Source organism: Carassius gibelio, chromosome B19 (assembly GCF_023724105.1).
Source record: "Carassius gibelio isolate Cgi1373 ecotype wild population from Czech Republic chromosome B19, carGib1.2-hapl.c, whole genome shotgun sequence".
Lineage (NCBI taxonomy): Eukaryota > Metazoa > Chordata > Actinopteri > Cypriniformes > Cyprinidae > Carassius > Carassius gibelio.
Window position 1 is genome coordinate 18,268,623 of NC_068414.1, and position 24,212 is coordinate 18,292,834.

The 24,212-nt window shown below is 36.5% G+C and overlaps 3 protein-coding genes and 1 long non-coding RNA gene across 16 annotated transcripts in view; 3 read left to right on the forward strand and 1 right to left on the reverse strand.

Moving 5' to 3' along the window:
* Positions 1-428: 428 nt before the first annotated feature.
* Positions 429-5,237, forward strand: atp6v1c1b (ATPase H+ transporting V1 subunit C1b). 2 transcript variants are annotated; one of them, XM_052583293.1, is made up of 8 exons: positions 433-732; positions 809-924; positions 1,507-1,575; positions 2,029-2,121; positions 2,682-2,775; positions 2,980-3,065; positions 3,147-3,270; positions 4,566-5,237. In XM_052583293.1, the coding sequence occupies exons 1-8, from the start codon at positions 616-618 to the stop codon at positions 4,659-4,661; spliced, it is 795 nt and encodes a 264-aa protein (XP_052439253.1). In that variant the 5' UTR covers positions 433-615; the 3' UTR covers positions 4,662-5,237. The 2 variants fall into 2 exon arrangements, with proteins under 2 accessions (XP_052439254.1, XP_052439253.1); XM_052583294.1 differs by lacking the exon at positions 2,029-2,121 and having other exon boundaries at positions 429-732.
* Positions 5,238-6,745: 1,508 nt separating this feature from the next.
* si:ch211-215i13.3 (brain and acute leukemia cytoplasmic protein) lies at positions 6,746-8,085 on the forward strand. 4 transcript variants are annotated; one of them, XM_052583688.1, is made up of 3 exons: positions 6,746-7,028; positions 7,275-7,399; positions 7,605-8,085. In XM_052583688.1, exons 1-3 carry the CDS (start codon positions 6,845-6,847, stop codon positions 7,698-7,700), a joined length of 405 nt encoding a protein of 134 aa, XP_052439648.1. In that variant the 5' UTR covers positions 6,746-6,844; the 3' UTR covers positions 7,701-8,085. The 4 variants fall into 4 exon arrangements, with proteins under 4 accessions (XP_052439648.1, XP_052439649.1, XP_052439651.1 ...); XM_052583689.1 differs by having other exon boundaries at positions 7,608-8,085; XM_052583691.1 differs by having other exon boundaries at positions 7,275-7,354.
* LOC127978794 (uncharacterized) lies at positions 7,203-7,816 on the reverse strand. The gene is made up of 2 exons (XR_008158652.1): positions 7,669-7,816; positions 7,203-7,299 (listed from the first exon to the last, which is right to left on the reverse strand). It is a non-coding gene; the product is annotated as an uncharacterized LOC127978794 (long non-coding RNA).
* Positions 8,086-9,757: 1,672 nt separating the features above from the next.
* Positions 9,758-24,212, forward strand: part of spire1a (spire-type actin nucleation factor 1a) — a 41,700-nt gene continuing 27,245 nt past the window's right edge. For 4 of the 9 annotated variants that reach the window (XM_052584844.1, XM_052584843.1, XM_052584846.1 and 1 more), the window contains exons 1-2: positions 9,759-10,250; positions 14,224-14,255. In XM_052584844.1, the coding sequence (XP_052440804.1) occupies positions 9,938-10,250; positions 14,224-14,255 (345 nt within the window). In that variant the 5' untranslated portion in view covers positions 9,759-9,937. Of the gene's footprint in view, positions 10,251-14,223; positions 14,256-24,212 lie in introns of all 9 variants that reach the window. The other 5 variants (XM_052584840.1, XM_052584842.1, XM_052584841.1 and 2 more) reach the window with 2 other exon arrangements.

Sequence of the window (24,212 nt, forward strand, 5' to 3'; positions counted from 1 at the left end):
TTTCTCAACAGGTGGGGACTCTGGATGTCAGATGAGCTTGCCAAACTGGACTCTTTCGTAGAGAGGTTTCATGTCTACATTTGACATTTTACCAGAGCGTTCAGTTAAAAATTATCCATTTAATTATTTTTTAAATATTATTATATTTTGATCAATTACACACTGCGTCATAGTTCCTATAGTTCCCTTGATGGGGTTTTGAAGCTTCTGTCATGTTAAGTTCTCTAAATATATTTAAATGTATATTTAGCCAGCACAGCTGTTAATTATTATTATTATTATTATTTATTTATTTATTTTTCTTTCTTTATTGCTTTTATTTCCCAGCGTAGTGAGGAAAGGGGCCCAGTACATGGGTGATGTGTTAGAAGACAATCGAGATAAAGGTCAGGAGAATCTTTTCACCAATGGAGGCAAGTGAACTTAAAATCCTCATACATAGGCTACTAACCACAACATTGATGGTAAACAATGCTAATCTTAATTATTATCTAATGTAAAAAAAACAAAAAATTTATATAACATTTTATAAACATAAAAATACATGTAATCTTTCATAGTCTAGTCAGTCATATTTTAATGTCCTAGCATATTACCTTATAAAGAGTATTTATAATGAATAAGTCTTTCCATACTGTTGATCTGGTCAAATATGTTACACGGTTCCAGTGGGATATGGCCAAGTATCCAATCAAACAGTCCCTTAAGAACATCTCAGAGATCATGTCCAAGGTGAGGCGTGTTATCACTGTTCATAATACAAGGAGATTGATTTTTCTTCAAATGTCCTGTTTTGTTTTGTTTTTAGCTAGCGAGTCAGATTGACAGTGATCTCAAAGCCAGATCTTCAGCTTATAACAGCCTAAAAGGGAAGGTTCTGGAAACTGAGTCTGGAGAGAAACAGAGTCTGGAGAGAAAGAATTTGTAAGTAGGAGTTTCATTTTCTTCCTTATTTTTTTGTGAAATTCAGTGTTGCTTCATTTTAAGTGACCTTAAATAACAACATGTCTTGTCCACTAGAGGGAGTCTCTTGACTAGGAGCTTGGCTGATATAGTCAAGAAAGATGATTTTGTTGTAGACTCTGAATACCTCACTACTCTACTTGTAGTTGTTACAAAGTAAATTAATCTGGATTATTTGTGTTTTCTTTGTATTTTGTGCTTTTGAAAATTCTGTCTGTATTTACTCACCCTCATGTTGTTCCAAACCTGTGTATTTCTCTATTCTGTATATTGCAAAAGAAGACATTTGAAATTATATTGGTCAGAAAACAGTTTCTGTTCCCATTGAATTTTTACGTAAAGTTTTCTGTCTATACTGTGGAAGAACCATTTTTTTCTTACCAACAAAATTAAGAATATCTTCATTTGCATTTTGCAAAAGGTCAGAGTAGATGACACCGTTCTAATTTGTGGGTGAACTATCCCTATAACTTAGAATGAACAAATTTAGTTTTATTATATGTGTTGGAAAACTCATTTTGGTCCTTTTTATGGCCTAAAAAGGACTAGTTATCCAGGCTGGCAGAAGACACGTGAAACTCTTTCTGAAATGGGGATTCCAAGATCCACAAAGTGAGTAAAATGTAATGATGATCTTAAAACAAACTCACCTAAAGTATAGAATAAGGAACTTTGTGTTGCCTGTATTTCAATCTTGACATCATTATGCTTTGCTTTTGGTGGACATGTAAATTTGGCTGTTGACTGTTGCTCTTCTGTTATTGCCGTTACACACAGTAATACACAAATTACAGTACAGTGCAATATGCTTCTGCACACAAACTATGCTGTCCACACAGAGAACAAATTTTATTCAGCAGAAAAAACATTTCCAAGACTTTGAATAGATCTCATTAAACAAAACATGAAACTGTGAACCGTGAACCTGAACAGAACTGTCAGTTTTTAGAAAAATGAATGAAAGGTCTATGGCAGAAACAGTTTGTACACTTAATGAGTCAGAAGTTTGAAATTGAGAAACACCTACCTAACTTATGTTTTTTTATAAGTCATCTTTTCTGTTAGGCTTTTATTTGAAGACCAAGACAGCGGGTTGTTAAGTGTGACACTCTTCAGGAAGGCTGTCGATGACTTTAAACACAAAGCAAGAGAAAACAAGTAAATCCTTGAAGCTTTACAGTCTAAGGTTGTTATTTTGTCAAATGGAGCTGAAAATCAGTTTGAAACCATCCTGTAGTCTGAAGTCCTTAAGTGTATTTGCAAATATACTGCTGTTCAAAAGATTTTTGATCTTATATTCACTAAAGCTACATTTAATGTCATTTATCCTTTGATGGAAAAGTTAAATTTTTAGCATTATTACTTAAGTCTTGTGTCCCTTCATGATCCTTCAGAAATCATTCTAATACACTAACTTATAATCAGAACTGAAAATTGGGCTTCTTCTTTTTTCTTTTTTTTAAAACCTGTAATTCGTTTTTTAGGATTATTTTATGAATAAAAACATATTTAAAAAAGACATTGTCTTAATTCAAAATACTCTGCAGACCGTTTTATCCCATATTTCAAGTGTAAATATAGTCTCAGATTATGAATAACATACTGTTGTAAGACTGTTATGAAGTTTCACAATGTGTTTTTGATGTTTACTGATGCCATCATGTCTTTCAGCTGAATCAGAGGAAAGCTGACCCTGTGCTACTGATTTTGTTTTTCAGGTTCACGGTCCGTGGTTTTCAGTACAATGAAGAGGAGATGAAAGCAGACAAAGAGGAGATGACTCGCCTCTCCACCGACAAGAAAAAGCAATTTGTATGCATGCAGCTGTCTAAATTTGATTCTCTATTGAACATGATAAAAATCCTCCACAATGTTGTTGATGAGTAACCTCAAAACCCATCAACCTCACAGCCAGCTTGAGAGGCCCCGGGCCTTGATTAGTCTTCATTTGAAGTAATAAGAAAGAGAAAAGAAAAGTACTGATAACAATGGTCAATCTGCTCTTCTGCACCTCAGGGTCCTTTGGTGCGTTGGCTTAAAGTAAACTTCAGTGAGGCTTTCATCTCATGGATACACATCAAGGCACTCCGGGTTTTTACAGAGTCAGTCTTGACTCTTGTTTAAAGCGTATGAATTGATTTCATATGTAGCTGTAGTAAGACCTGCATGTTTATATTGAACAGGTATGGGCTGCCAGTCAGTTTCCAGGCCATGCTGCTTCAGCCAAACGAGAAGAATGTAAAGAAACTGAGGGAAGGTCTGCAGGATCTTTACAAACTCTTGGACAGCAGTGCAACTGTTATTGATGTGAGCTATTATAAAGATTATTTTATTTTTTTGGAAGAGGTCTGTTATGTTCACCAATGCTGCAATTATTTAATTAAAAATACAGAAAAGTAAATAGTGGTAATAATGTTAAGCACTGATGCAATTTAAAGGGGTCATACCATATGACAATGCTAAACACAACATTATTTTGTGTGTTTGGTGTAATGCAATGTGTTTATTTGGTATTTTCCACATATCGTAAATTATTGTTGCTCCTCTGCCCAGGCTTTCTGAAACATAACATTTAGATTTTTACAAAGCTCCTCGAGCTGAAATGCATGGTGTGCTCTGATTGGCCAGCTATCCAGTGTGTTGTGATTGGCCAAATACCTCCAAGGTGTGATGGAAATGTTACACCCCTTATCATATTTGGATCCACAAAGCGTCTGCATAACATGGCAGCAGACATTTGGGTGGTGTTATGGAAATCTTTCCACACAGTTAAGTAGATATGTGGGGTGTGTTTAAATGAGGCGTCTATGGATCTTATATATGCACAAACATATTGTAACATTTAAAAGATAAAGGAAAACTTGAAATCGCAAATTTGAAATCAATCTGCCATCACAAGAATAGGTTAGATTTGAAATATATTAATATACAGTTTATTATTATTATGGCAAAGCTGAATTCTTATTAGCAATCACGGCAGTCTTAAGTGTCACATGATCCTTCAGAAATTATTCTAATATGCTGATTTGCTGCTCAAGAAGCATTTCTCATAAATTATCAGTGTTGAAAACAGTTTACAGACTACCATACAAATGGGTTATGAGATAAAAATGACTACTTTTATTCAGAAAAGATGCATTAAATTGGTCAAAAGTGACAGTAAAGACATTTATAATGTGACAAAAGATTTATATTTCAATAAAATGTTGTTTGTTTGAACTGTCTATTCATCAACAAACTCTGAAAAATGTATCAGTTTCCACAAAAATATGAAACAACATTGATAATAATAGGAACCATTGTTAATAATTTAGCATCACTAACAGTTGAAAAAAGGGCTAGTTCCAAACCTTTATGAGTTACTCTCTTCTGTTGAACACAGAAAGAAGATATTTTGTGTTACCAAACTGGCAGCCATTGACTTCCAAAGTATGAAAGAAGATACTATGGATGTCAGTGGGTACCAGCAACTGTTCAAATACAAAATAAAAAATATATTCAAATACAAAATAGTTATTAAATAAATGCAGTTTTGATGAGCATAAAAAACTGGACTAATTGAAGATATCGAGATGTCACAGCTGAGTTTTATTGTGTTGTAGGCATCTATGGACATCCCAGGTCTGAATCTCAGCCAGCAAGAGTACTATCCGTATGTTTACTACAAGATCGACTGCAACCTCCTTGACTTCAAATAGAATTCAAATTCCGATGCACCATTCCATCCTGCATCACAGAGACTGAACCCAATGATTTATTAAACACTTACTGTTTGTCTTTTACCTTCCTCTCACTGCCTCATTCCTTTATATCACTATTTCAGATAAGAGGTCTCAGAATCTCACCATCTGTGTTATTGGTTTCATTTGTTTACAAATGATGAATTTTCAGGGGTTTTAAAATTTGTCCTTTGAGGGCATGTGTGGTCCAACACTGAACACTTGTCTTTTGCTAAGCCCATAATGGCTGTGCATTCTGTTGTTTTTAATGTTCTGTTGGTGCTTACTATGTGCAGGTAATGCAGTGATTATGTTTAATTGTGCTGTTGAGAACCACTTTGTGTGTTGTCTGTGTTTGTGCTGCTGTGAGATTAAATGCATTTATGTTTTTGCCGGAAAAGGTGAAATCACATGATAAATTTAAAGACCAATCAAAGTCAATAAAATTATAGCACATAATTATTATTTGTTTACTGTCAGGAGTGAGGAACTATATTTAAATTACTATATATAAATAAAATAAATGAATGCATTTAGAAGACACTTTTATCCAAAGCGACTAACAGTGGTAACATTTTTTACCTAACGTGTTCCCTGGGAATTGAACCCAAAACCTTGCGCTGCTAACGAAATGCTCTACAACTTGAGCCACAGGAACATACATACATACATATATACTTACATAAAAGATAAGAGATAAGATAAACTTTTTTGTTTTAGACACACAGTAGAGCTGTTGCTTAACACAATAACATGCTAAATACATATAATACAAAGAGAGGCCATCACTGTCCTGCTCACAATATACATTATACACAATATACAAACTAAATTGCACCCTACTCAGTGTTCAACACACCCTTGGTCAACATAAACATATGTTGTTACACACGCTAGATGGGTGAGAGAAAAAAAAAATATTATAATTGTTGACCTCTGCCTAACTTATGGTTTAATGCTTTATTGGACAGTGGGACAAAATAGTTCTTGAAACGGTTAAGCCTACATTGAGGAACTCGAAAGCGTCTTCCCGAGGGAAGAAGTTGGTACTCAGTGAAGGACATAAGTAGGATCTGAATTTTTTTTGGGCCTGTCTAGCATATGTGACCCTGAACCACAAAACAAAAAGATACATCACAAAAAGATATAAGCTAAATAAATAATAATCCTTAATTGGTTAGGATACAATATTTGGCTGAGAAACAACAGTTTGAAAATCGCCAAATCTGAAAAATCTAAATAAAGAGAAAATTTTCCTTCAAATATTACTAATCAAAAATTAAGTTTTGATATATTTACAGTAGGAAATTTACAAAATATCTTCATGGAATTTGATTTTTAATTATTATCCTAATGATTTTTGGCATACAAGAAAATCGGTAATTTTGACCCATATGTATTGATGCAACAAATATACCAGTGCGACTTATGATTTTATTGTCCAGGGTCACATATGCACTGATTATGCTGAATTATTGGAAGGAAATGACTGTCATAAAATGACTGTCAAATATCACTCTCCGTTTCCTTAAAAACAGACCATGGCAGCACCACTGTAAAGTAATATCAGGGCACTTTTATAAGACATTAAGTCAAGGGAAAACATATTTTAATAATATTTTAGAGTTTTTATTTAATGACTCTCAATGAATCTTTTTAATTAACCCCTTTTCATTATAAAATGTTAAGTGGTGTAACATCAGACAGAAAGTTGTATATCTACAAAATATAACCTACTGACATAAATATGCCTATATAATAGCGATCAAAAATAGCTTGGTTACACCACACTGACATTGATTTAGAATTTATGGACAAATCTATCATTAAATTGGAAAATAAAAAACTAGCATTCTCATCATCCCTCATGTGTAGCCCATGTGTGTGGTTTATAACATATAAATATAAAGGTTTGCGTGTGAACACGTTTTTGGTGCTAAACCATGTCTCTAAAACCGTAAACGTACTCCTCTCTCGTTTGTTTTGGTGCAAATTGCCTCTACAGTATCACAATAAACTGATGACGTAAAGGATGACAAATCTCAAGTTTGGTAAATGCACGAGGGCACTCATTCACTCACAGCTGCGCGTGGGACGGGAGCATAATCGCGCGCACTCGGCTGCTAGTTGTATTAGCGCATGCATCGCTCCATCTTATTTCAATGGGCTGCGGTGGGAGTCGAGCAGATGCTATTGAACCGCGATATCATGAGAGCTGGACCAGAGAAACCGAATCGACGTGGCTTACCAACACTGATGCTGAAATCCCCAACGGCGTGACTTCTAAAAACCGCGTCGTGCGTGGAGAATCTAGCCATCTTATTAAAGACCATTCAAAACTATCAGGTATATGCCGTTTTGATCAAAATAAAAGTCTTATATGTATACACATACGGTTGAAAATATAAGCTGATATTTATCTGATGTAAATGCAAAAGTGTGTAGCTTTAAAATGCTGAGGGTTTTCTCTCAATCAAAATCAAAGTTTGTTTGGCTTCATTAGGCTCTTCTGAAACGTCATTTAGTCCTAAAATAGTTTTTAATTCAGGCCAAAAAGAAGCTTTTTGTGAAATATTGTCACTTCCTCCCCAGGTAGAGGTACTATGGAGGCCAGATCCTGTGGAGACAGAGGCAGACAGATGGTTAATGCTGGAACTCAATGTGGAAAGCAGGTTTTGACTTCCAGCACCTGCACAAAAACATCCTGCAGTCATGAGGTTTCAGTCACTGAATCAAAAACGAACAGCTATTTATAAAATATTACACATTCAGATGTACTGTATCATTTGCATAAATCGTCAAACTTCAGGGTTTTGACATTGTAGCCTACAGACAAAGCAGACTGAAAGAACAGCTGTGTCAGTGTTTGAATAACATTAAGTCTGCTTTTCGTTCGATATATGGCTTGTTTGTGTTTTACAGCAGATAAGTGACTCAAAGCAGACAACGCATAAGGAGGAAACTAATCATACTGAAGGGGTTTCACCTAATGCTGCATCTAACCCAGGGGATCCATGAGGGGAAAACAACCCCATCTTTGTCTGATGCGGAGGATATACTCCGAAACCCAGAGGAGTTCAGCCATGTGGATTATGGGCTATATAAGAAACCATAAGCTGTAAAGAGAAAAAGAGCTTCATGAGAGAGATGATATCTTATTAATGCACACTTAGCCTATAGAAATATGCTTTGCTTTAGTTTGTTGCAAAACTGGGTTAAAAAGATGCATCTGATCATTAGCATGGCAAATATAGATTTTAGTCAACCTTGATATCCTCACAGGAGTTACTGGGCAGAGCACATTCATAATGTTAATAAAGTCAAGTTCATAAAATACATTTACGTTCATAATGTTGCACAAAGGAGTTATTGCTCGCAATTAATAAAAGCTCTCAGAATTTCACTTTGTAATTTGAATGCTAATTACATATTTTAAAAAGACAAGGCTACTGAATATTTTTATCATGCCTAAATACTTGTAAAAGCACAATAACAATTATAATTGTTGGTTAATAATAATAATAATAATTGGTTAATAGTAATATTATCTAATGATTGGTTTGTTAATATTATGGCCCTCTTTCTTAATGTTTTTATTCAATTTTGTTGGTCATTCCATTCTTGTAAATACTGCACTTTACTGCAGTTCACTGCATTTTACAAGGTATTTTTGGCATGTATCTGAAATAATCAGATATTAAATTTTAATTTAAGTTTTTTACCCTGTTTTATTTAGTATGGACAGCTAAGTGCTGTAAAATCACTGGAACCACTAGATGGAGCAGTTTATCTTACATTTCAAATGCACAGGCACAGATCTGAATGCTGCATCACAGTCAGAAATGTTTAACTTATCCCACCAAAACGATGTAAATTAATGTCAAGTACAAAGAGCAATGTTGTTAACTCTAGCAAAATGTATGATGCAACACTGTATTTGTGTGTGAATTTTATTTAGATTCTACTGTCCAACACAATAATTATGCCATCCCTCATCATCCTCACTTCACAACAATTGAAATTCAAAATATTTTATAATTCATAACAGCAAATAAAATACCAAATATAGAAATGCATTAACACAGTTTCCTCTGAAAACATATCTGACACATGGTGTAGTCACCTTCACACTCCAGGGACAGACGCTGCAAATTAGTATGTGCAGAGCATCTGCTGCATGAAATGTAATGCTATTCTTTGTCAGTGTCCAGGAAAATAAATAAATAGATAAATAAAACAAATGGGGCATATTTAAGTCTCTACTGATTTTTGCAATATGCTATTTGTTGCTTTTTGAAAAGAGCTGTGAAGTTTTACAACCAACCACCACTGTCTTGTTAGACATGATGTGTTTTTGACATACAGCAAATAAAGCTTGTATGGATAATATGCACAGTATATTAACTTACACAAGAGAGCTCGCTGTTTAAGATTTTACCAATTTAGAAAATTTAATTTATCAAATTCTAAACCAGACATGATATTTAAATTAATTTCCTCAAAGATCCCATAAACGTATTATTATTATTAATAATATTATTTGCTTTTACCGTTTGGATTTCTCTAGCTGTCACTTATTTGGTTAATTTAGTTTGCAATTTGGAGTTGTCATCCTTTTATAGAGAAATGGGCACAGCAGCCTAATTATTTATGAATCAGCTTTAATTGGGCAATCAAAAAACTAAATGTTAATCTATTTAAATTTAGCATGGGCCACTGGTGCAAAACCTAGGCCTACTGGCTTATTCCTCAGTCATTTGACCGGCGCCAAGCGTATTTGCATACCAAATAATTGGACATTTAACAGGTTAACATTTAAATTTGACAGATTTAAATTAAACGTTTTCATCCAAATTTAGGTCAAGATTTAACATATGTAGCGTACTAACATTAACTTTCAGATGTGCTACCTTGTTATTTTTTAAACATTAGACACTGTAAACAAACTATTTCTTGGCAGACTAATTCTAAAGTTCTTACATTATCATAAAATGTGGTAAAAGTCTTCTTAACAGTTTGTTTTGTGAAACACCTGGCTGAGGATGTGACTGACTCTGAGACCATGCGGAAAAGTCATCCGAGCGCCTCTCAGAGTCGAACAGCAGCAGCGCGAGCTCAGAAGCAGCGACACAGACAGCAGAGGAGGACGCGCGCGCGCTGCTTCTAGATGACAGACCTAACGTAAACATACCTTTCCTGGCTCTTTATCATCGTAACACAGTCTCTCCTGCTGTCGGGAATCCTGGAGAAGAAGAATGACGGACAAAGGAATGCTAATCTCACCGTCGGCTCTCCAGGATCCCGGGGATGGAGCGAAACCCGAAGACATCAGTATGGATTGTGCGGACGGGGAAGATGAATTGTGTTTGGAAGAGATTTTAACGCTGTACAGTCAGCCGATCAACGAGGAGCAAGCCTGGGCCGTGTGTTATCAGTGTTGCAGGTGGTTAACTCAAAAACAGAGACGGAAAGAGACAGGTGCGAGTCCACCTGGACGGATTGCGGGTCCTGGAGATGTGAAGATCCGGAAGGACGGGACTGTGAAATTATATCAACAGAGCAATCCAGGTGAACTGAATGTTTACATAAGAAGTACAAGTAACGTTAAATGCGCTGTAAATGGCGCAGCATGAAGCCAGCTAAACAGCAATGGCATTGAGACGCGTTATTTATAACTGACACGTTATATATACTCGAAACTATGATTACTGAAGGCAACTTCGATTTTAGACAGAATTAGAGATGCACCTACACCTCAAACCTAGTATTACGTCGATTTTATTAGGTGTTTTATTCAAAAAATTCAAATATATATTTGTGTGTATATCATATGCTTTGATTTTATTAGCACCTCGAGGTTCGAATCATTCTTCAATGCCATATAAACTACTCTAAAACACCGGTTATATTGTGGCTACCATCGTGCCACTGTAAACAATAGGGCCATGTGATAGATTCATCCATTAGCACCTTTAGTCATGAGGGCAACAAAAGGGATCTGCTCTTTGGCCTATTATGATATCATGCTTCTCCTCTTGATTCAGCATTTAGGCATGTTTATGTATTGTTCAGAATGCACTATTTCTAGAGTGCCAGGTATGAAAAATTTAATTTAATGTGTAAAATACAGCTCTGATGTTATACTCCCAGTCCCATTTAGGTCATTGGATGTTCTAAGGGAATAATATTAAACCATTTTAAATTAAAATATACCATCCGATTACTGGTTCAAATGATTTATTTCATATCATTATGAGAATGAATAGCAAGGATTTGAATATAGCTAATAACTGGCTTCTATTTTAGTTTATTTTTTTAAAAATCATCATCATTACAAAAACAATTAATTTAGAGAGTGGGATTTTTCAGACAGAACTAGTATAATTAAATTTGCAACCATTATCTCATTTGGCTTCCTTAGCCTCAGGCTTTTGGATTTGGCTTCCATCTCTGTTTCTCCTTTGGGAGTCAGTCTGACTGCTTGTTAGAAGTATAATTATTGGGATGAATGTCTCAATCCTTCTATCTCCCTAACAAGGATTTAGACATGATAGTCAGTTATTTGAGCTCTTTTTGCTGTTTTATATAGCTAGCACACTTCCATAGGTTTCTTCTGCTTAATAGGTGATAGTCCATGACCCTCTTAATACAAACTTCTTTTTCTTTTTTTGATGTGAAAAAGATATATCTCCTGTTTCCTTATTAATTATAGAAGTGTAATGCCAAATGTCAAGCAAGTGATTAGATCAGATGGTCCCTATCAGGCAGGAACATCAATGCTTATGTAACATGGTCTGCTGAATTCTGCTCTCCTGGGCAAGTTTGCTGACTTGGCGAATGTGGATACGTTCAGATTACGCTGACTGACCAGTTCTATCAGACTGTGGGTTGTAAAACTGCCAGTTTCTTTCATGGTCCATCCCAAAGCTTGAGAGACTATTAGAGATTTGATGTGTAAATAAGGACCAACATCTGCCTCCAGAAGCCAAAAATATAGGTTTATCTGACATTGATAATGTTTTCTGTCCTACAAGGTGTTGTGATTGCATCAAAAGCATCAGAACATATTGCATATTTGGTCAAAGATGTTGTTGCTAGTATTTTCCATTAGCAAATATTAACATATTTAGTAATCCACTTGGTGGCTCTATTTTAAATTAATTTCCTGACTAAGCTCAAAAATATGAAGCAGCGTGGTTTTGCACCTTTTCCTTTTTGTCCCAATTTTTTTGTCCCTATTGAGCCAACACCATTGTGAATGGCTTTCCACGGTAGGAAGGTCACGTGTATTATTTCCAGTGAACTCCTTTCATTTTTATAGGAAGATAATATTACAGTACGTGTCTGTTTTCGTACAGCAATGTAATTGGCATCTGTTTTGCGCTAAAAGACAAAATAACCTCTTCAAAAACACCTCTTTCATGTCTGGATTGTGCAGGTTAGACTCAATGAGGATTCAGTTTCAGATGTCTTTGCACATTTTCAGTTATATTTGAGTTTCAGTTGTTGAGTGGCCGTTGCAATGACACTGGGTTCATTCATTAGGGGCAGAAATGAACTCTCATGGGTCTCATCCAATCCCAGAGGAGGCTCTTTCTTTTAACACTGTAACATTATATCTCCAGTACTAAAAGACAAACATTATGATTCTAACCCCAATAGAGATTTTGTGTATTTCACGCTCAGTGGGCTCATATTGCATCTCTGTTTGCCTCTTATAGATTTTAGTTAAATATTTCATGTGAAGGTGGTCTGCGGTGAACCCCTGGGTCCCTCTGTATAGAAACGGGAGAATGGGGGTTGTTATGGTCAATTTCCCTTCTATGAAATTTATTCATGGCTGCAACATACTGCACACTTCTCTAGAAAGATGCTTTTAATTAACGGTGCTTTATAAGGTCAGCATCTCTTTTATTATTGCATAATCATATGCATTACAATTAAGGACCTATCTCGTCCTGCATCACTCATTCTTCGCAAATGAATGTTACTGGTACCTGAAATCATGTGGCATGTAGAGGTGTAATATTTAAAGTATATATTATAAAATATTTAAAAATATTTAAATAAAGCAAACTGAAAAAAACCTATCTACATGCATTGAAAGATGGACTGATTAATACATTTGTTTCTTTTGACTTGGACAAATAAAAAACATTCAGAACATCATTTGAACAGCATACTGATGCATTAGCATCCACCAGTTCTAGCCACAGAATAGTGCGACAGTCCGGTTTCGAAGTAAAAATTTTATTTAGTTTTTCCATAAGCAATTTTTAAAAAATAATTACTTATAAACCATTAAACACAGACTTACTGAGATCTGTGAGGTTGGTAATCTATGGTACATGCTGAAGCCATCAGCATGCATTTTTTCAATTATTTTTTTATAATCACACTTAACAGCATAATTGGTGAAAAACTATATTACCCATGTTTTTGCAAAAAAATCTGCCCCAATCATAGAATCAAAACAAACAAATCATGCCAAAAGAACTCTTTAGCACCCACCTGCTCCCAAGAATCACTGCGAATCACGTAACAATCTCCCTACACTCTCAAGACTACTTAAAGTACACATGAAATCAAAATGTACTATATTTATGTTGATAGCGTACATTGTTTTTTTTGTGTGGTGAACAATTCATCCGTGCAATTCAATACACAAAAAAATTGTTTGCCTTCCTAATCTTTAATAAAAATCTGAGAATGCTCCTTTCCTGTAAAACGACGGCCCTTTTGTGATGACGTCAGCTTGAGCTAAGGCATGAGCCTAAGCACACCCCTTCAACTGTCAGTGCCCCGTGAGTAATGACAGTGCATTCTGAATGAAACGCCTACTTCACTACATCCAATCAGTTCACGGTAGAAAAACAAACAAACCACGCCCTCTGCTTTCCTCATTAAATATTCTGTTTCTCTCGGAAGTACATCAAAATACGGAAGTAAAATTGGTCGCAAACTTCAGGTTCACGCGGACTTTAAATATTTATGTTTATATGCATATTTTGCAAAAAAAATTAATTATATTACTTTCAAACACATAATCAAGATCAATAGTTTTATATTTCTCCATCGTTTGTAATTTGATTACATCAGTTGTTGTTGTTCTTTCCTGCAACACTGTCCTGAAACTTTTGTACATTTTAAATTCCTTTTATACATGATTTTGCTTCAAATAAAAGTTTGAAACGTTTTGATTGACCTAATACGATAGAAAAATATACATAGGAAAAACTAATACTTCTGTAACCAAGGCTGCAGAAATAGTACTTTTGCAAGTGCATAGCAACTTCAATCCAACAATTGCAATAGCAGCACACTAACAACCATCCAGAACACCTTAGCAAACTCCTGGCAACCACCTAACAATCCTTGACACATTAGCAGCTACCAAGAATTGGAAAAATCTAGCTCTAGATGGTCAAGCTTGTTGATAAAGAGAAAATTGTAACTTGTAAAAAATGGTATATGTGAATTTAAAATATTAAGTATGACAATGCATATCTGATTTGTTTATTTTTTCTTCTCCCCATTACAGATAAACACCTCCCTCCCTGTTCATCAGTAGAGGTGAGTCATGTTCTCTTTTGTCGAGGTGCCAGACTGGTTTTTGACTTTTGAGAGTCATTCTGTTGCTATATTTGGTTTCAGACATAAGTTTGACAATCCATCCTGAGGAAACAGCTAGTTTTCCTCTCAGTATGTTTGGTTTCTGAAGGTTTCTAGAAGCAGGTTGATGGTATTCATTAGCTGTTTGTTCTTTGTCGGTGTGACAACCATGTGGATCTCAGCCTGCCTCAGAGATTGAGTGTTTTGGTCTCTAAAGCTCCCTGCCACTTTGAATCAGAATCAGAATCAGAATCAGAATGAGCTTTATTGCCAGGTATGTACACATACGAGGAATTTGTTTTCGTGACAGAAGCTCCGCAGTACAACAGAATGACAGCGACAGAACATAAAACACATAATAAAAGAATAAAAAATACAAATAAGTAGATAGTGAATAACAATATCCAAATGACAATTGTAGTGAATGAATGAGGCCGATGAGTGTGGTGTCATCTGCAAACTTCAGGAGCTTGACAGAGAGGTCCTTAGATGTGCAATCATTAGTGTACAGGGAGAAGAGCAGTGGGGAGAGAACGCACCCCTGGGGAGCTCCGGTGCTGATTGTACGGGTGCTGGATGTGTATTTTCCCAGCCTCACTAGCTGCTGCCTGTCTGTCAGGAAGCTGTTGATCCACTGACAGACTGAGGTGGGCACGGAGAGCTGATTTAGTTTGGGCAGGAGGAGGTTTGGGATGATCGTGTTGAAGGCCGAGCTGAAGTCCACAAACAGGATCCTCACATAAGTCCCCGGTCTGTCTAGGTGTTGCAGAACATAATGCAGTCCAATGTTTACTGCATCGTCCACAGACCTGTTTGCTCTGTAGGCAAACTGGAGAGGATCCAGCAAGGGCCCAGTGATGTCCTTCAGGTGGCCCAGCACCAGTTTTTCAAATGACTTCATGACTACAGACGTTAGAGCCACAGGCCTGTAGTCATTTAGTCCTGTAATTTTGGGTTTCTTAGGGATGGGGATGATGGTGGAACGTTTGAGGCATGAAGGGACTTCGCACAGCTCCAGCGATCTGTTGAAGATCTGTGTGAAGATGGGGGCCAGCTGGTCAGCACAGGATTTCAGACAGGCTGGTGTAACACAATCTGGGCCTGGTGCTTTTTTCCTTTTCTGCTTCCGGAAGACCTGGCGCACCGCATCCTCGCTGATCTGAATTGCAGGTGTGGGGGAGAGGGGGGATGCAGGAGGTGAGAATGGTGAGAGTGCTTGATTGGAGAGGTGTTCAGGATGGGTTGCAGGAGCTGTTAATGGTGTGAACGGTAGTTTGGAGAGGCATTCAGGGCTGGTTGCAGGAGTTGTGAAGGGTGTGAATGGTTTTGTGGGGAGGCGTTCAGGGCAGGTGATGGGTGTTCTTTCAAACCTGCAGTAAAACTCGTTCAGATCGTCTGCCAGTCGTTGATTCTCTACAGTGCTGGGGGGTGGTGTCTTGTAACTCTGGAAGTAGCCAGAGCTTTGCTGAAATCCATTTGGAAATGGTTTTCCCAAGCTTTTCATCACCAAGAGATCTCCTGCTGTCCGACCCGAACAGAACAAGACATATTTCCTTACTTTTGATTTAGTAAACAGAAGAGTTCTGTACATATAGGTGCTGTGTGTTATGCAAAAAATACTGAAGATCTTTTGGCTAAATGTGATTAGATTTTAAAATGCCCTCAGCGGTAACAGATGGGTCCACTAGAGGGGTGCGCACATGCAAGCATTCGCCCACACAGCAACACACACACAGACTCGCAAACAAAAAGAACACATGCGGCTGTGCATGCATGCATTCGGAGCCTTCTCTGAACGAGATTATCAGCAGAGCACTAGATGATAGACTCGTGACTGTGAATGGGAGGATATTCAAAGAGGAGAACAGCAGGGCCCTGCCTGTTCTGCACACAAACATTATCTCTTCTCTATCAAGTTGATACATGGCAAAGATAAGCCATTTTGTAAACATTTATGAGCCATGTGACAACTTTCAATAATTTTATGTTTTTCAATTTGAATGGTGTCTGTTCCTTGCTGATGTATGTAATGTGAGCAATTCAAATCGGCCATAAATGCAGTTTTACTCACCCTCATGTTGTTCAAAATTGTGTGACTTGCTTTCTTATGTGGAACACGAAGGGAGACATTTTGAATAATGTGCTGGTGGCTCTTTTCCATGAGCCATTTCCATTTAGTGTCTACTGAAATCAAATGATAGTGTTGTGTGAGAAGCAGAACTAAATACTGATAATATTAATAGAAAAGAGTAGCAATGATGGGTTGTAGTGAATGATCATTTTGAGTCAAAACTTTGAACCAGTGTTGTTATTGCAAACTAAAATTAAAACTAGAAAAATAATTTTCATTAAAGGGGGGGGTGAAATGCTATTTCATGCATACTGAGTTTTTTACACTGTTAAAGAGTTGGATTCCCATGCTAAACATGGACAAAGTTTCAAAAATTAAGTTGTACGTTTGAAGGAGTATTTCTGTTGCAAAAAAACCTCTTCCGGTTTGTCACAAGTTTCGGAAAGTTTTTTTCGAGTATGGCTCTGTGTGACGTTAGATGGAGCGGAATTTCCTTATATGGGTCCTAAGTGCGCACTTTTCTGCCGGAAGAGCGCGCGCTCCCGTATAGCAGAACACTGAGAGGCTGAGCTGAGCCTGATCAGAGCGAGAGCGTCGCGAAAAGTCACAAAAGAAGTGTGTTTTTGGTTGCCAGGGCAAGACAACCCTGCACAGATTACCAAAAGAGAAACAGCATTAAGGGACCAGTGGATGGAGTTTATTTTTACAGAGCATCAACGGAGTTGTGCAAGTGTTTTTGTTTGTTCCCTGCATTTCGGATTGCACGTCGTTTATTTCTTAAGGATAATGCAGTCTCAACGGAAAAGGGTCACGATCGTGTGTTGGAACCACATGCGGTGAGTAAAACTGCTTCAAATATCTCTGTGTTGTTAACTTAGCTATCAGCGCGTAAGCACATCAAGTAAACAACATGCGATGTTGTCATCAAACTGCACTTTCCACATGTACAGCTTAAAAAAAAAAAAAAAGACGACATAAAGTGGAACTTAGTCATTTTCCAAAACCGCTAAGCAAATATATACAGTTTCAGTACATACCACATAGCATATCGCCTTTGCTGATGCTGCTCTTGTTAAATTTCAGCCTCTGGATCTGTGTCACAGCTTCCAAACGCTCTCAACGCAAAAGCCTACTGGCGCTCGTGATTCTTTAGCTCCGCCCACACGTCACGCCTCTAGGCGCTCGTGTTTTTCCGGGAAAAATCGGTACAGACTAACTTTTTCTTATAAATATAATAAAAATAAAGACTTTTTGGAGTTATGAAGGATGCAGTACTACTCTATAGGTACTCAAGATTAACAGGATATTGAGTGAAAACGAGCATTTCACCCCCCCTTTAACTTACAAGAAAATTAAAAATGTTGCCTTCACAACTATTGTTACTGAAACTACATATAAATAAAAGCTAAATAGAAATATTTTAAAAAGCTAATTGAAAAAAGCTAAAATTGAAAAATAACATATATATATATATATTATTAAAGCTAATTCAAAGTAGAAATGAATACTGTTATAGTATAATAAAATGGAATTGTATGATCAAATTCTGAATTATTTGTTAACAAATAAATTCCTGCATAGGGTCAGTTGCATAGAAAAGAGCAACCACTACAATCTCAAAATACCTCTTTTTGTGCTCCTCTGAAAAATAAAGTCTTGCAGGTTTGGAACAACGTGAGTGTAAGTAAAGGATGACAGAATCTTTGTTTGTACATAATGTTTCATGTGTACACTCAGTGAGATCAGAGCTTTGGGCTAAGGCGTCCTCCTCATCATAAAGCCTACACTGTCTGAGGGCAGTAATGAGACAGGGTGTGTGTGTGTGCTCTGTTCTGCATGACTGCACCTCTCGCTCAGAGATCATGTGATGTTGCAGTATGCATGTTTAAGACCTCGCCCTCATTTGAGCGTTGCTTCTACACTGAATGAAGTGTTAGCAAACTGCTGCTTAACACAGACAGGCCATGTCCACAGCCCCCTCTGGATGTGTCCCAAACCGACGGCCCAGTGAGTCAGTGTCTTGTAGGGTTTTTGCATGAAAGTGCCTCCTATGGAATCTGGTATCAGAAAGCCATCATAGTGTTCCACCTATAATCTACTATTTATTGCATCAATACTTATTTCTAAGTAGAAGAGTTAATGATGAGTAATCAATTAATACACTTCCGTTTCATGTGATTTGACTTTAAAGTTTTTAAAGTTTAAATTTAATTACTTTAAAATGTCACGTGGTCTAACATGCATCTCAATCTTTATATAATAATGTTTTGTTAAAATATTACTTTTTAAAAAATATGCTAATAAAAGATGATTTTTCCAAACTCTTCAGTAAAGGTTTCTTTTCATAAATTTAATTTCTTTAATTGGGCTTTCGTCTTCGTTGTGATATCAGGACAGTTTTATCGCCCTGATATTTCTGACTTTGTCTCAAAAATTAATTTTGATTTTGAATGTTAAAACATCATAACATATTTTGTATGTATTTTGAAAAAAATAATGGATGGGACAGAAAAAAGAACCCTTGATGCAGTAATATTTAGTTTATAATAGTATTAATATTTTGAATTAGCCTTAGTGTTTATTTAGATTTTTCACTTTTAGTTTAGGTTTTAGTAATTTGATGTGGTTTGGTTAGTTTTTAGTCATTTTGTTACTTTAACTTAAATACCTTTTATTTCACTTAATGGCAAAAGTAGCATTTCTAATTCATTTCTAAGTTTTTGAAGTTTTGAATATTTGAATTTTATTTCAGTTTTACTTCAATTAATGCAAACAGTTTTTAGTGGTTAACAATAACATCACTGCTCTTGTGTCATTGAGCCAGATATCTAGGCCAGCGAAGGTCACATTTGTCCTGTAGCCTCAAAAACCAACGTGATGAAGACATCTTGCTAGACGGGATGTTTCAGGACAGATTGATTTTTCAGCTTTCAGAGACAGTCACAATCTGTCTCAAAATAACCATTATTTGTTAATAGTTTACAGTTAATCATTAGTTGTCACTGCAGAATCATATCAATCCTTGTCCAAAATGCCGTTGATTGGGGAAGTGCTCTCTGTTGGGCTTCATCCAGCCCGCTCTGGCCCTTGGCAGTTCACCCGGACAGAATAAGGCGAGCTGACCCAGTTTTTCTCATTAACTCAGTACTGTTGGCAGGACTCAAATGCATTTTAAATAGGAGAGTAGTGTTCACATTTAGATGCCTTGGCTTCTCACCAGGGACCTTCAGCTAAAAACAAACCACTCCGTCAAAATCAGACTGAGAAACTTGTGGTTTATACATGCTTCCATATTCACCATTGTGCATCCTCCAACCTGTCATTAAAGATTTTTTGAACTACAAGCTCTGGAAGATGAAAGATATTAATTTTGACCCATAGGCATCCTGATAGTTTATTGAAAACTCATGAGGATCACTGTGTTTCCTCCTCCAAGGTGCACAGTCAAAGAGGATTAGGCCCAAGAACCAGTTCAGCGGCTAAAGTGGGAGTAATGAGAGTTTCTCAAAGATACAGGTCATACTACCGGTCTGTGGTTCTGTTCTCGAGCTGTTAGACCAGCTTTGGATGTTGAGTAGGAATGCTGAAGGTCTGTAAAATACCTGTCGAGACTCTTGTAAATTCACAATACAGCTTCCCCTTCACTGATTGATGTTATTTAACGATCTCTGAAATGCCCCTTGTCTCGATTTCGCTTTCTCTTTTTTTTGTGGGCTTGAATTTGTTTGTTAGCTGTGAGCTTGTTGCGCTCATGGTTTTCTTTATCACAGCACAAAGCCTGTTTCTTTCAGCTCACTGCATAACTTTCCTTCCTCAGCTGACGGTGTGAGTGTGTTCGGAGGAGGTAGAATGTGTGAGTACTTTGGCCTAAACACACAGCCTTGACGCACAACCTTCATTTTCCTATTCACATCTGCTGCCAATTTACGCACAGCCGTTACTTTTAAGTCACGTTATAAACCTCAAATTACATGTTCTCTTATGTTGTCTCGTGCCTTCTGGAAGATTCTTTGAATTTCAGCCGGTTTACAGTCTAAGAACAAGATATGAAGACTAATTGTGAAATTTGCTTGAAAAAAAAAAAAAAAATCCCCAATGTTGTGTGTTTTAATTCAATTAATAAACCACCTTAAAAAGCCACTTGAAAGTGAAGAAATAATGGTTTATATTTGTCATATTACTTTATGCTGATGATGATAATAATACAAATATTATTTATCATCATTATTTCATTTTTTTTAATCTAATTATTTATTGAAGTGTTGTTGTATTGATATAAAATATGATATAGTATAAATATAAAATTTAATATAATATGCATTTTACATGATGTAATAAAAATATTATATTTATTAATTTTCTATAATACTATTGGAAATGATCATGAATTTTGTTTACATGTTTTCTAATTCATTGTGACATTCTTGCATATTTAAGCATGCTCCATAGAGCATTAAAAGCATTTAATCCAATTAAAGCATTAATTGTATGTCAGCCAGTGTTTCATAACTGTGACACCCCGAAATATTTGCATAAAGCCATGCTTTGTAGTCAGCTGAGTATGACACTTGAGTGTAAGATGTGTGCAAGTCAGTCTAGAATCAGTTTTATTCTTCACATTTCTTGAACTTCGCCCTGACATACTTTTTAAATAATGTGATTCCATCCAGTGTGAAATAAATGTTATAAAGCAAACCAAGAACTGATTTATCAATGTTTGGCTAATAAGTCATAAACCAGCCATGCATGTGCACCTTGAGTTATTAATGGCTCCTGCATGTCTTAAAATTAAACAAACACTGTTAAATATCAGAAAGAAATATATCTGCAATGGTTTGGCAAGTCTCCATTAGGTTTGTGATCTCTAACCTGTTGCTTCCTTGGCTTTTGTCACCGAGTGGTTAACTTCTGCCGAATGGCTTTGTCTGAGAGAAGTTGATGAGGTTTATGCTGGTGTGGCCTTGAGTCAACCTCATAAAGTTACAACATCCTTTCCCAGAGGACTTCAAGGGCCGTGAACAGCAGAGTGAGACTAATGGTTTTAGGTTTCTGATGAAACATCGTCTCCGGCCCCCTCACACAGATCGTCTGTTAGATTGAGTCTGCTGCTTTGAGCTCACCGGGGTTCTGGATCTGACGGCTTTACTTGCTTTTTCTTCACTGCTGTCTTTCTCTCTGTCTTGCTGAGAGCGATAGCAGCTACATCATCATGGTATTGGAAAAAGTTTGGGGTCAGTAATGTTTGAAAGGTTTTGAAAGAAGGCTGCATTTATTTGATCATAAATTCAAAGCAGCAATACTGTGAAATATTATAGCAATTTAAAATAGCTGTTTTCTATTTTAATTAGGCCTGTCAAATCAAATAATCACGATTAATCACATCCCAAAAAAAGTTATAATTTTATGTATATTAGATATATTTCTTAAACATTTCCATGCATTTATATATACATATAGTACACACACACATACAGTATATTATGTAAACACAAAATTTAATTTTGGATGCGATTAATTGTGATTAATCAACCAGGCAGTCCTAATTTTAATGTATTTGCGAAATGTAATTTATTTTCAGCATCATTACTCTTATCTTCAGTGTCACATGATCATTCAGAAATCATTCTAATATGCTGATTTACTGCTCAAGAAATATTTCTTATTATTATCCATGTTAAAAACATGTCGCTGCTTAATATGATGTACCATGATTATTTTGTTAGGGATGGATTAAAAACAAAACAGTCTCACTGACACTGACCACAAACTTTTGAACAGTTGTGAATATTTTTTTTTAAATATATATTTTTTTTTTAAGAAAAGGAAAAAGGCACTATTTTGTAACATTTATGAGCTGTGTCTTAAGCTATATGTGCAAGAAAGTAGTAAAAAAAATGTTTTAAGTTTAGAAAAAAGTATCGGTTATAGCACAGTGATAAATTGTGTCCTGACTTCTGTTGTGCAAAAAAAAAAGGGACAGTGCAGTGTCTCTCAGCATCCCTGAATGAATGTACCCATCCGTCTCCACCTTAGATGCTTGAGCGAGGTCATAGAGAGGTAAGGGAGTATGATTTTTTTTCTATGTTAGAACAGTAGCAGAAGTCGTCCCCTGGTCAGTCTCTGGACGGGCCAGTGAGTCACAGTGTTCGTCTGAGGGAAGCAAATGTCCGTCTTGCTGTAGGGCTCTGGATGTAGCCCAGATCATTATGTAACCATTCACTTTTTCTCTTTAATTCACTTTCACTTTTGTACTCCATTCTTTTGCTTTCAGCTGGTCATCTCTGTGCCAGTCAGCACTCAGTGGATGTCTGTACTTCGGGATCCAAATGTTCCTGGGAAACAGTTCTTACATGACCCTTAGGCCACATTTACACTAGTGTATTTTCATTTTAAAAAGATCCGCGTTTACACCGTGTTTCAGCTGTGTTCCAGAAACAAACTCCATCTACACTACATAACCGAAAATGCATGTCAAGTGACCGATCATGCACACTGGGCATGCACGTAAAAGTGTAAACAAGAAGTCAGTTGCTAGTCATTGGCAGGTTCAACAATGAGCATGATGACGAGAAAAAGCAAGGACTTCTTTGTGTTAAAAGATGATGAGATGGAATTGTTATCCAAAGTAACTAATGATTACAAGGTGACCATGGTGGCCAAAAATGTCAATTGGGAGACATGCCAAAACAAATACATTGACATATTCAACAGAGACATGATAAGGTTACATGGTCGTGTAAAAAGGACGCCATCCTTTTCGAAAGTCTTCGTTTTGGTCCGTTTACACTGAAACGCAACCCCGGAGTTTTCAAACTAAAATGGTGTCAGCAGGGTTTCCCGAAGTCTCTGTTTGTGATTGAGGAAAACACCAGAGTAGTGTAAACGATAGGTGTAAACGCATGAATACATTATTAGTAGTAATATTTCAAGAGGAACACTTACTAGACTGAAGCAACTTAGGTTTCCTTCATTTTTAGAAAAGTCATGTTAAAATGTGATTAACAATCAAATGTACAAGGAGAACTAGCTTTGAACATAATACTAAACAGTAAAACTAAGAAATTGCATTAAAAGATATAGTGACATCTGATATGTATGTAAGTAGTCTGATATACTGTTATAAAAATCTCATGATTTGAATATCAGAATTTTATCTTGCTTTTGGGTCACCGCTGCAACAAATTGCATATTTTTTCTTTAGTCTGGCCCTGGATATAAACAGATTTTTTTCAGGCTATTTAAAATGCCAGGTTTACACGATTCAAATCACAACAATATTGCATTGTCATATTTGTTACCAGCTATATTTTTCTTTTTGCAAGTGAAATGATAAAACAATTATCTCAGTATATGGTCAAAGCAAGGTTTAATGAATAGGAATGTCCATTCTGGTAGAAATAAACATTACATTACAAAGTTCCCATATTTGGTTGGCAGTAAGTGTTAATTTCTCACCCTTTTCTATATAGTTTGTCCAGGGCTGGAACAAAATACCACAAGACCCTTGGACAAAACCGCAGCCCCCCCACCACCTAGATTCATGTTATTGTAAAGTAACTATATACTGTAAGTTTATCAAGGTGTGGTTGGGACCTCTGGGCGTCTGCGGTCTTGAAGCATGTGCTCCGCATGCATAGTCAGAAATCAGCCCTGATTTTATCCTCAAAAACTCAACATGATGCGGTTATGTAAAATAGAGAATAATGGCATTGTTCTGGTCCTCTCCAGTGGCTCATCTCTATATGATGCTGGGAAAATGGTGGAGAAACTTTGCCTTGGAGCAATGATGTCATGTGAGAAGCGCTCCGAGAACAGTAGCCTGTGTATTCAGCGTGAGAGATGGATAG